General features: G+C 40.2%; 1 protein-coding gene across 7 annotated transcripts in view; it reads right to left on the bottom strand.

Annotated features, from left to right (window-relative positions):
* Positions 1–13,203, bottom strand: part of ptk2aa (protein tyrosine kinase 2aa) — a 551,780-nt gene that overhangs the window by 256,024 nt on the left and 282,553 nt on the right. For all 7 annotated transcript variants that reach the window (XM_041189015.1, XM_041189013.1, XM_041189014.1 and 4 more), the window contains one exon: positions 384–438. In XM_041189015.1, the coding sequence (XP_041044949.1) occupies positions 384–438 (55 nt within the window). The remainder of the gene's footprint in view (positions 1–383; positions 439–13,203) is intronic.

The following is a 13,203-nucleotide window of genomic DNA, read 5'->3' as shown; positions in this document are numbered from 1 at the left end:
CCCATAGCAATGTAGTTGACTCTTAAGTGCCTTCTGAACAGGGGCAATTAGGGATGGACAATAAATGCTGATCAGTGACACCACATCCCAAAAACAAATTTTAAAAAAGGATAAGAGCAGAAAATCCATGAAGAGCACCGGAAAGAGCAATCAGCATCTCAGTCAAAACACATCCACAACCATATAGAAGCAACAATTTGATAATATGTATCTTGCACATCTTAGCAAATAGTTGAATTCTAAATCCTCATTGAGATATTTAATTTTTTTTTTGAATTTTAATCCATAAATATTGAGCACATGTGTGAGTATCAAATAATGATGATGCACAGACTCTACCAAGAAAATAAACTGCACTCAAACTTTAACCCAAAAAGCCTTACCTTTACTGAATCCAACAAGCTCTTGGGAAAGAATCTCTTCAAACCCACATCCTTCCTGTTCAAAATAAAATGAAATGTGTACATAATTCTTAGTACAATTTTAAAGACTCTTCTCATTGAGCAACAACTAACAAAAACAGGTTTAAAATAAATATTCCACAATCAACAAAATTGAAGTTTAAGTATTTTTTCTGTAAATCATGTCAATAACATCACACAGTCCTTTTTGTACACAGAACTGCATGCATCCCTTCGTACATACTGCATCGAACAATGAAAGGTATCATGTGATCATGTGGTGCTATAGTCCACAGGAAGAGTCCTCATCATTCCTACTCAGCTGCAGAGCATTTGTAATAGAACATCCCTGTTCAAAAGACTGCTCGCTACTTGTTAAGGAAAAGGAAATCCATGGAATTAAGAGGAATGTGGCGGCATGGATACAAATTTCTCAGTGACAAAAAGCAGGCAGTGATGGCAGATGAATGCTTTTCAGGTTGGAAGGCAGTTACAGCAATGTTGCTCAAGGGTCAGTTTGGGTCTGAACACCTTTCAACATTGTATAGCTGACCTAAACACAGATGTAGGGAGCAGCATTATTAAGTTTGCAGATGGTACAGAACTTGGCATCTCAGCAGACAGGCATGGGGATAGCTGTGATTTCCAGAAGACATAGACAGGATGGTTGTGCTCCTCTCCGCAGATGCTGCCAGACCTGCTGAGTTTTTCCAGGTATTTTTGTTTTTGTTTTGGTAAAATGGGTAGAAGCAGATGGAGTTCAAATCAAGGAGTGCAAATTGGTGTACTTTGGGAGGACTATTACAGAAAGACAGCATACCATAATTGTTACAATCTTGAAAAGGAGAGATAAACAGAGGGATCTTGGTGTCTATTTACACAAAATCTTGAAGGTTCCAGGGCAAATGTGATAAAGCGTGAATTGGGAAAAAACCATATGGCTTACTTGGGTTTACAAATAGAGGAATCAAATGTAAAGAGAAAGCGATAATGCTAGGACTCAAATCAGTGTTTAGGCTTCAGTTGGAGCAGTGTGGAGAATTCTGGGCACCATACTGAAGCAAAAGTGTGAAGACTTTAGAAAAGGCACAGAACGGGTTTACCAGGATACCACTGATGCAGAGTGGTTAAAAATGATAGGACTATTCTCCTAGAAACAAAGGGCTTAAAGGTTATCTAATAGAGCTTTTCAAGATGATGATGGGTTTTGAAAGAATAGATAGAGAATCTCCCTCTGGTGAGAAGGTTAATAACTAGAGATCATGGATCTAAAATATTGGCAAAAGATGCATTTGTTTTAATTTTCCAAAATTTCCTCGATTCTGGAAAGGCCCAAATCAAATTTAATCCTCTATTTAAGAAAGGAGGGAGACAAAATGCAGGAAACTACCAGCCAATTAGCCTAACATCTGCCATAGGGAAATGCTGGAATCTATTATTAAGAAGGTTATAGCAGGACACTTAGAAAATCTTAATACAATCAGGCAGAGTCAATGTGGTTTTGTGAAAGGGAAATTGTATTTGACTAATTTATTAGAGTTCTTTGATGAAGTAACAAGCAACGTGGATCAAGGGGAACCTGTAGATGTGGCATGTTTAGATTTCCAGAAGCATTTGACAAGGTGCCACATCAAAGCTTATTACACAAAATAAGAGTTCATGATGTAGGGGGTAACATATTAGTCTGGATAGAGGATTGGTAACAGAAAACAGAGAGTAGGCATAAATGAATAATTTTCAGGTTGGCAATATGTGACAAATGGATTGTCACAGGGACAATGCTGGGGCCTCAACTATTTACAATCTATATCAATAACTTGGAGGAAGGGACCAAATGTATGGTTGCTAAATTTGCAGATGACACAAAGGTAGGAAGTGAAGTTGTGAAGAGGACATAAAGAGTTTGAAAAAGGATATAGATAGGTTAAATGAGTGGCCAAAAATTTGGCAGATGGAGTATCATGTGGCAAAATGTGAAACTGTCCACTTTGCAGGAAGAACAGTAAAGCAGTATATTATTTAAATGGAGAGAGATTGAAGAACTCTGTGACACAGAGGGATCTGGGTGTCCTGGTACGTGTATCTCAAAAATTTAGTATGCAGGCACAGCAAATGATTAGGAAGGCAAACGGAATGCTGTTGCTTATTGCAAGGGGAATGGAATATAGAACCACAAAAAAGTTACAGCACAGAAGGGGGCCATTCGACCTATCTTGTCCATGCCAGCCCGAGGACACCCAGTTGCCCTTTCTAATCCCATCTTCCTGCACCCGGCCCATAGCCCTGCAGCTTACAGCACTTAAGCTGCAGATCCAGGTAATTTTTAAAAGAGTTTAGGGTTTCTGCCTCTACCACCAACTTGGGCAGTGAATTCTAGACACCCACTACCCTCTGCGTAAAAAGTTCTTCCTCATGTCCCCCCCTACACCTTCTGCCACTTATCTTGAATCTATGTCCCCTGGTTCTAGAATTCTCCACTTTTAGGAAAGGGAAACACTTTTATCCTGTCCACTCTATCTATTCCCCTCATAATTTTGTACACCTCAATCAAGTCACCTCTCAGCCTTCTTTGTTCCAAGGAAAATAACCCTAACCTATCCAATCTCTCCTCGTAGCTACACTTTTCTAACCCTGGCAACATTCTTGTAAACCTCCTCACCTACCCCTCTTAGTTTATTCCCATTTATTGTGTAATCCCTGTAACTGTTTGTCCTCCCTAAACATATGACCTCACACTTCTCTATGTTAAAATCTATCTGCCACTTTACCGCCCACTCCACCAACCCATCTACATTGTTTTGGAGATTATGGCTATCCTCTATACTGTCCACTACTCGGCCAATCTTTGTGTCATCTGCAAATTTCCCAATCGTGCCCCCACTTTCACGTCCAAATCGTTAATATGTAACACAAACAGCAAGGGACCGAACACCAAGCCCTGTGGATCACCAGTTAAGACAACTTTCCATTTCCAAGGGCATCCATTGACCACTACCCTTTGTTTAAAGTAGAGAACTTTTGCTACAGTTATATAGGGCAATGATGAGGCCACATCTAGAGTACTGTGTACAGTTTTGGTCTCCTTATTTAAGAAAGGAAATGATTGCATTAGAAGTAGTGCAGAGAAGGTTCACATGACTGATTGCTGGGATAAGAGGCTGTCTTAAGAGGAAAGACTGGACAGGTTGGGCCTGCATCCATTGGAGTTTAGAAGAACATGAGGTGACCTGATTGAAACATATAACATTGAGGGGATCTGACAGGGTGGATGCTGAAAGTATGTTTCCCCTGATGGGGGAGACCAGAGCTGGAGACACAGTTTAAAAATAAAGATCTCCCATAAATGATGGAGATGAAGGGAACTTTCTTCCTATTAGGGTCATTAGTCTGTGGAATTCTCTTCCCCAGAGAGCGGTGGAGGCAGGGTTATTGAAAATTTTTAAGCCTGAATTAGAATCTTGTCTGACAAGAAAGTCAAAGCGTACAGGGGTTAGACAGGGAATTGGAGGCCCAATCAGATCAGCCAAAATCTTCTTGATGGCAGAGCAGGCTTGAAATGCCGTATGGCCTACTCCTGCTCCTAATTTGTATGTTCGAGAAGAAAGATTACTTTGGAACACTACCTGAAAAGGTGGTGAAAGCTGATTCCATAAACCATTTTCACAGTGTTAGACATGTTCTTGCGGAATAAGGACCTTACAGAGCTCTGAAAAAAATGGGGTGTGGGACTAAACAAAATTGTTCTTTCAAGGAGGCAACTGGGTTGAATACACTCCTTACAAGCTCTAAGTTTCTAGGAATTTACAATTCTAAGGCCGACGCATTAGAAAAGCACTTTGGTCTAAAATTCTGTGGAACCCTATCACACTGACCATGTACATTTCAAGAGCAGAAAAGGTTAAGATATATCTGTTCTAATCAGTATAAAACTGTACAAGTATAAAATAGTACGAACAGGAATAATATCTCAAAAATTAGGGCTGTTTCACTGGAACAGAGAGAATATGGGGTTATTTGACAAAACTGTTTAAAATTGTGAATAGATCAGACAGAGTAGATAAATAACCATTTCCATTGTTGGAGGAATCTAGAACAAGGGGAGACAAATATAATTAAATATAAGAGATAAAGCAATAAAAGCTAGAAAAACTTGCTTTACATAGAGGAAATGGAGTTACTGATTGAAGTAGAGACCATAACAACATTTAAGAATAAGCTAGATAAGTGTTTGAAGGAAAAAAGGACTAAAGGTCCTTTTTTGGAATTCACGTTAATGATGTACAGTGACACAAACTGATCAGTGCAACATGTAATTCAGGCTTAATGGCAAAATTGCTACCATACAAATATGCAAGTTTATGTAGTGAGCCTGCAGTCACATAGCACAGGATACTCCTTCTTCTACTTTCAAAATAATTCTGGAAAATGATAAATTTCCATGTATTTTTTGGGTTGAAAAATCTTAGTTCAAAGAAAAAGGATTGCAGGCAATGTCAAGGTATATTCTCTTGAAGGGGAAAGGTAGGACAAATAAATCCAGAGCACCCTGGATGACGAGAGGGATAAAGATGAAAAGGGAGAAGTGTGCGTACGACAGATGTCAGTTAAAGAATGCAACGGAGAATCAGGCTGAATATCGACAGACCAGAAGGGAAGGGAAGAAACTAATAAGAAAAGCAAGGAGAAAGCATGAAGAGAGGCTGGCAGCGAACATAAAAGGGAGTCCCAACGTCTTCTATAAGCATGCAAATAATAAAAGGATAGGAAAAGAAAGAGTAGGGCCGATTAGGAACAAAAAAGGGGAATTGAGTGTGGAGGCTGGAGAAATGTTGGAGGACGTTGAACGAGTACTTTGCATCTGTCTTTACAAAGGAAGAAGGTGCTACCCAGGCTGAGGTGAAAGAAGAGGTAACTGGTACACTGGAAGAACTTACAATTGAGAGGAAGGTGGTGTTGCAAAGGTTATCTTTACTTAAAATAGATAAGATACACGTACATAGGTCATTGAAGATGGCAGGGCATGTCTAGAGAGCAGTTAATAAAACATATAGTATCTTAGGTATTATTAATAGAGGCACTGCAAACAATAGTAAGGAGATCATGTTGAACTTGATTAAGACATTAATTAGGCCTCATCTGGATTACTGCATCCAATTCTGGGTGCCATACTTGAGGAAGGATGTGAAGGCATTGGTGAGAGGACAAAGGAGGTTCACAAGAATGATTCCCGGGGTAAAGAACTGTAGCTATGAGGATAGATTGGAGAGGTTGGGACTTGTTTCCTTGGAGAAAAGACGGCAGAGAGCAGACTTGAACGAGGTATTCAAGATCCTGAAGGGTATGAACAGGGTAAATAGTGAGAAACTGTTCCCACTTAAGAGTACATCAAGAACTTGAGGGCACAGGTTCAAAATAATTGGCAAAAGGAGTAAATGTAATATGAGGAACAATTTTTTCATCCAAAGGGTGGCTGCAGTCTGGAACAAACCTCCTGAAAGGGTGGTGGAGGCAGGTTCGATCAAGATATTCAAAAGGGAATTAGAGTGCTACCCTGAAATGAGAGAATGTGCAAGGTTATGGGGTTAAGGCAGGGAAGTGGGACGAGGTGGAATGCTCTTTCAAAGAGCCAGTGAGGACTTGATGGGCCAAATGGCCTCCTTCTGCACCGTTAAGATGCTATGATACTGCAATAGAATACAATCATAGGAGCCATTCAGCCCAACAAGCTCAAGTCAGCTATTTGCATGAGCCAGCACATAACAAGCCCAACGAGAGGGGGCACAATTCTACATTTAGTCTTAGGAAATGATGCTGGGCAAGTGGATGAAGTAGCAGTGGGGGACCATTTTGGAGATAGCAACCATAAAATAGTCAGATTTAGCATCATTCAAATAGAACAGGACTAGAAGTTCTAAATTGGGGGAAGGCACATTTTACAAAGCTGAGAGGTGAGTAGCCTCTGGCTACAGCTGGATACAGCTATTAGAAGGAAAAGCTGTGTCAAATCAGTGGGATGCATTTAAAGGTGAGATTTTTTGGGTACACTGTGTACATGTACCCACAAAGAAAAGGGGTGGTACTTCCAAATCTAGAGCCCCCTGTTTATCCAGATGCATAAAGGCCAAGATAAAGCAGAAAAAGAAAGCTTATGACAGTCACAAAATACTTAATACTGTAGAAAGCCTAGAGGGGTATAGAACGTACGGGGGGGAAATAAAAATGGAAATTAGGCAAGAAGGAGAGGATACGAAAAAACATTGGCAGGTAAAATCAAAGAAAATCCTAAGATGTTTTACCAGTACATTAAGGGCAAGGGAATAACTAAGGAAAAGATAGGGTCAATGAGAGATTTACATGGTAACTTGAGGATTGATGCAGAAGATGTGGGCAGGGCTCTCAATGAGTACTCTGTTTCCATCTTCACTAAGGAGAGGGATGAAGCAGACATTTTAGTTAAAAAGGAGCTTGAAATATTAGATAAAATGAGCACAGTGAGAGGAAATACTGGAGCGACTGACATCCTTGAAGGAGGATAAATCACCAGGGCTAGATGGATTATATCCCAGGCTGCTGAAGGAAGCCAGGGAGGAAATAGCGGATGCTCTGAGCATTATTTTCCAATCCTCACTAGATACAGGCGAGGTATCAAAGGGTTGGAGGTCTGTGAACATTGCATCATTATTTAAAAAGGGTGCAAGGGATAGGCCAGAAAATTATAGGCCAGTCAGTCTGACATCAATGGTGGGCGAGTTATTGAAAATAATTCTGAGACACAGAAAAATTGTCACTTAGAAAGGCACAGGGATAGTCAGCATGGTTTTGTTAGCGGAAGATTGTGTATTACTAGCTTAATAGAATTTTTTGAGGAAGTAACAAAGAGGATTAATGAGGGTAGTGTAGTGAATATTGTCTACATGGATTTCATTAAGGCATTTGACAAGGTCCCGCATGGCAGACTCATCAGGAAAGTGAGATCTCATGGGATACAGGGGAAGGTGGCAGGTTGGATCCAAAATTGGCTAAGTGACAGGAAACAAAGGGTGATGATCGATGGATGTTTTTGTGAATCGAAAGCAGCTTCCAGTAATGTTCTGCAGGACTCAGAGTTGGGCCCCTTTCTGTTTGTTGCATATATATTATTGATTTAGACTTAAATGTGGGAGGCATGATTTGCAGATGAAATTTGCAGGAAATTTGCAGATGTAATGAAGGGGATAGCTGTCGACTCCAGAATTATATCAATGGTTTGGTTGAGTGGGCGGAGAAGTGGCAAATGGAATTAAATCCAGAAAAGCGTAAGGTAATGCATTTGGGGAGGGCATACAAAGCAAGGGAATACTCAATAATCAACAAGTTATTGAGAGGGGTTGAGGAAGTGAGACACCTTGAAGCTCATATCCACAGGTCCTTGAAGGTAGCAGGATTGGTGGACAAGGTGGTCAAAAAAGCATATGGAATGCTTTCCTTTATTGGGCAAAGTATTGAATACAAAAGCAGGGATGTAATGATGGAACTGTATAAAGCACTGGTTAGGCCACAGCTGGAATTTTGTGTATAGTCCTGGCCACCACATAACAGGAAGGGCATAATTACTTTGGAGAGAGTGCAGAGGAGATTTATAAGAATGTTGCCAGAGCTTCAAAATTGCAGCTATGAGGAGAGCTTGGATAGTCCAGGGTTGTTTTCCTTAGAATAGAGGAGGCCAAGGGGGTGACCTAATTGAGGTAAGCAAAATTATGAGGGGCTGAGATAGGGTAGACAGGAAAGACTTGTTTCCCCTAGCTGAGGGGTCAATTATCAGGGGTCATAGATTTAAGGTGATTGGTTTACAATCCCAGCTGAGGTTACCCCTGCACAAGCCTGATCCCAGGGTGGAACCCAGCTCGATAGATCCTAACTTTTATTTGTTTGTTTAGATACGTGGAGAGTAGGTACTGAACAGAGTCACAGATGAACTTTTAACAAAAGTGCAAAACATTTATTAAACAAGAAAGATGAGCTATATTACAATACTCCATCACCCACAAGTATACCTTTAGAGGTACATACAGATTTGTAAGGATAACACAAGTTACAAAAGCTGTCTTATACTCTAATTTCCATAGCAAGTGCACAGTCCATGTAACAATCGGCACCTTGTGGTCAGATATACCACACTCTGAAAAGAAGTGACAGATGACACCTCAGCCAGATGCTATGGATCTCTCCTCAGCTCCCCCCCAGGCACTTGTCACACCGTGAGCCAACCAATCTCATGATCGTCTTTCACACAAGGGTTTCCAATCTCCACTCTCCAAGATTTTGCCTTGGAATCCTCTCCCAAACTGATGCTTTCTCTCAAACACCTTCCACGCACTCTCTCTCTCTCACCGACTCAGCCATCAACAGTACCATTGCTTCACAAGCCCATTGCAAAGAGTTACACACTTTCAATTGTCTCTTTGGACCTTCTCGTCCCTTGCAAGCTGCTCACTTTAAATCTGCTTTCTGAAGCTTTTGTCTCTTTAAACATGACGCTTGGAGCATCTCTGCCCCTCACTCTTAACTTCACTTAACAGGGCCTTTTCCAGGTTCCTGTCCTTCCTTTTGACTAGAAGGTCTGTTTAGGACTTTCCCCTATTCCACTCCCCTGGATTTTGGGGTCCTTTCTTTAGCTTCGGCCTGGCTATCTATCCCCTTTTGCTCCAGTCTCTCTCTCTGGCAGCTACTTTCGACCAACTTTAGCTTGGAGCTGGCTATCTGCCCCTTGTAGGCTGCTTCTCTGCCAGCTATCTTCAAAACCAGCTGAACTACAACAGCTTCCAAAACACATTGCTGTTTCTAACTTTTCTGTGTGTCTGTGGGAGGGACCTGCCTCTCTGGACCCCTGTGCTAGGCAATGCCAAATTCTTCTACCCTTATTTGCTTAACTTAGTTTAAGTCATAAAACTCTCATTAGAATTGCAGGCACCTTTTTAAAGTGAAGCTAAAACTCAATTTGACCTTTTTTTAAAAACACAGATACAGAAATACAAATCAAACTTAAACTTTAAAGCTAAAACTCATTCCTAACACCCACAAGTACAAATATAACTTAAACTATCTCTAGTTCCTAACAATTGGTAGAAGGATTAGAGGGAACATGAGGAAAAACCTTTTCATCCAGAGGGTGGTAGGCATCTGGAATTCACTGCCTAAGTTGCTGGTTGGGGCTGAAATGCTCCATTCATTTAAAAGATACCTGAATCTGCATCTGAAGGTGCTGTAACCTGCAAGGCTACAGGCCAGGTGCTGGAAAGAGGGATTAAAATGAGTGGCTCGTTTCTTTCTCTTTTTGGCCAGTGCACACACGATGGGCTGAATGGCATCTTTCTGCACTATAATCTTTCTGTGGATATGGTTCTATGAGCAAGTTAGCTCATTCTACTTCCCTGCCCTTTTTGTGTTAGCCCTGTATTTTTTTCCCTTCAGTGTTTCTCCAATTCCCTTTTGAAAACCACAATTGAATCTGACTCCACTTTTTCAGGCAGTGCTTCATTAGGGTCACACAACAGTACACCATAGAAGAGACCCATTCGGCTCATCGAGTCAGCAATCCAGTTAGTCCCACTCACTCACTCTTTTCCCACAACCATGCATTTTTCCTTCTTGAAGCGTCTACCCAATTCCCTTTTGAAAGGAACTACTGAACCTGTTCCCACCACACTATGAGGCAGTGCATTCCATATCCTAACCACTTGGTGCGCAAATCAATTTCTTTAGCTTGGCAATTTTGCTGGATTGTTCCAGCTGTGCTTGTTGCCCAACTTGTTTAAGCTACAAATTAATGTTTATAAACAACATAACTGAAAATTAGTTATTAATAATAAAGTGAAGTATTTAACATTTGTTGCTCTCAACTTAATTTTCTAGTTTATATGAAACAGCAATTCTTGATCTGGTCAACTGGCTCTATTGGTAACACCCCTGTCTCCAAGTCAGCAATCCACTCCATGAGTTGAGCATGTGTGCCGACACACATTCAGCACTGAAGGAGTGCTGCAGTGTTGAAGGAATCATCTTTTTGATCAGATGTTAAACAAAGGCTTTGTCAGCCTGTTGAAATGTTCTGACTGTACTTTTCATATTTTTCCGGAACATTTGCCCACATTTATTTTGGCACACTGTACATGCCATAACTCCTCTCCCCATGCCCTTGATCCATCTCCACATAACTGTTTTAACTAAGGCACCATTCAAAAAAAAGAGTGCTCCTGCTGTCCTGACAAACACTGTTTCCTCATCTAGTGCCATTTGCGGGAAATTGCAATACATAAATTGGCTGCTGCCTGAACTTCAAAAGCTGTGAATTCAAAATTCATTTACTGTATATGAAGCATTTCAGAACATTTCTGAAAGGCTTCACACTGAATAACTGCAAGTTCTCGTATTTTTTTTATAAATCTAAGCCACAAGAAGAAACATTAGCAGACCACTGACCTACATGGGCATCAGAGCTACTAGGCTTTATCCCATATTCATCCTCATTCACACATTTCCTAGATAATATTTTTTCGAATTCAGTTTTATTTTCCTTTCCAGCCTTCTAATTTTACATTCACATTTGTTTCAAATGTTTCTTCAACGTGTGTCCACATTCTTTTTGGTTTGAAAACCTGATTGCTTCCTTTTGATTATCACAAATTGTTGATTTAACTAATGCCTTACAAAGTCATTTGTGCTGATATAGGTGATGATATGGCTCATATTCAACTGCCACACTTGCTTAATTTTCCTTTAGTGAAGTGAGCATTTCTCTTTGTTGTTACAACAGGAGTCATACTTTCTCATGAGGCAATTAACAACTTGTATTTATATAGCATCTTTAACATAACAGAATGTCCCAAGACATTGCACAGTAACGTTAAAAAGCAAAATTTGACACCAAGCTACATAAGGAGACATATAGGCAGATGACCAAAAACTTGATCAAAGTAGTAGGTTTTAAGAAGCTCCATTGAAGAGTTGAGATACAGTGAGGTGGAAATGTTTAGGGAAAGAGTTCCAGAGTTTGGGGCCTTGGCAACTGAAGGCATGGCCAATGAGTGCTGCAGCAATTAAAATGGGGGGTGCTCAAGGAAGTCAAAATTAGAGGAGCACAGATAACTTGGGAGGGTTGTAGAGTTCAGGCTTAGGGAGGTACAAGACCATGGAGGGATTTGAAAACAAGGACAAGAGTTTTAAAATGGAGGCACAGATTAACGAGGAGCCAATTATTTTAGCTGTCAGCAAACTAAGGGGTGATGAATGTCTGGAACTTGGCACGACTAAGCACTCAGGCACCTGAGCTTTGGGTGACCTCATGTTTACAGAGAGTAGAATATGGAAGGCTGGCCAGGTATATTCAAATGTAGAGGTAACAGAGACATGGATGAGGGTTCAGCAACAGACGAGCTGAACAAGGGCACTGTGGGGTGATATGGAGGTGGAAATTGGTGGTCTTAGTGATAATGCAGATATGTAGTGGGAAGCTCACCTCTGGGTCAAGTATGACACCCAGTTCAGCCTCAAAAGCTGCTGGAAAATAGATGGAGTTGATGGCTAGGGAACTGAGTTCGTAGTAGGGAGTGAAGACAATGGCTTCAGTCTTCCCAGTGTTTAACTGAGCAATTCCTTTAATAGGAAACATTTATTTTCCAGCTGCAGCCAATAATTGTACTTGAAATGTTACATCAATGCTCCAAAGCTATATTCAGACATGTTTTTCACTCAACATGCGACGGACATACAGTTTTAAAATTGTATCTTTTTCATAGCTGCTCAATGCATCTGCCATTTCTTTCACCAAAACACTTATTGTTCTGTTTTTAAAGATTTTACAAATGATCATACTTTGAAATATCTCATTCATGCACAGCATTGATTCAAGTTCTCATTTCTTGAATCACTAAAATCTCAGTCTTTGACTAGTTATTCATTAAAACCCCGAGGAAATGCACTCATGCACAATGTATGATTAAATACCATGATATTCACCAAATGCTGGAACATATGCAATTTCAACAGCCACAGGGGCAGATCCACTTAAAAAGAAAGCAAGCTTTGACATCTGACATCCTGAGAACAGTGGGTCAGCTTAAGGGAGAAGATTTATCTACAAGCCATAAAGCAGATTTCAGAACCATCTGCTGATGTAGTGTGAAAGTGTGTCTAACAAAAAAAGACAACTGGCAACGTTCCAAATCAAACTGGTACAAATTACAGCAATCTGACCCATAGTCACAATTGTGCAAACTCTCAGGAAGTTCAACATTAAAGCATTGTTTCTTAAAAAGCCTTGCAGAATTTGTACTAGAAAAAATGTTAAGCTAGAAATAATTTGTCTTTCTGCATACATCCTTGAAACTCCAATCCAGAATACTCAGATTCCTAACTTCTTGACAGCTGTAATATTTCATTATGCAATAAAGACATCACAAAGTAGCACATATATTCGGGCTTAACAACTAGGCAATGTTCTAGGTGGCCTAATGATTAAAAAAAATACACTAGCTGCAGAATAATTTTATTCAGCATGGAAAAAATATCTTTTGAATCTCAAGTTAAATGGTAAAAATTGGGGGTGAACAGGACCAACTCTGTCACATGAAGAATCAGTAGAAACCAGAAGGAAGAATTGTGAATGTTTATAAAAGGCACCAGAAAAGTAGTTGAGTCTTAACAAATAAGCCTGGGGAAGTGGTGCATAAATAACTGCACTGCACCTAATAGATTTACAAAAGATCAAGTTACCAATAGAAACATAAAGGTTCTATAACTACTAAAAATGCAAGATGAACTACCT

Source organism: Carcharodon carcharias, chromosome 6 (assembly GCF_017639515.1).
Source record: "Carcharodon carcharias isolate sCarCar2 chromosome 6, sCarCar2.pri, whole genome shotgun sequence".
Classification (NCBI taxonomy): domain Eukaryota; kingdom Metazoa; phylum Chordata; class Chondrichthyes; order Lamniformes; family Lamnidae; genus Carcharodon; species Carcharodon carcharias.
The sequence above is the reverse complement of the archived record's forward strand: the minus strand, read 5'-3'. Positions and strand labels throughout refer to the sequence as shown.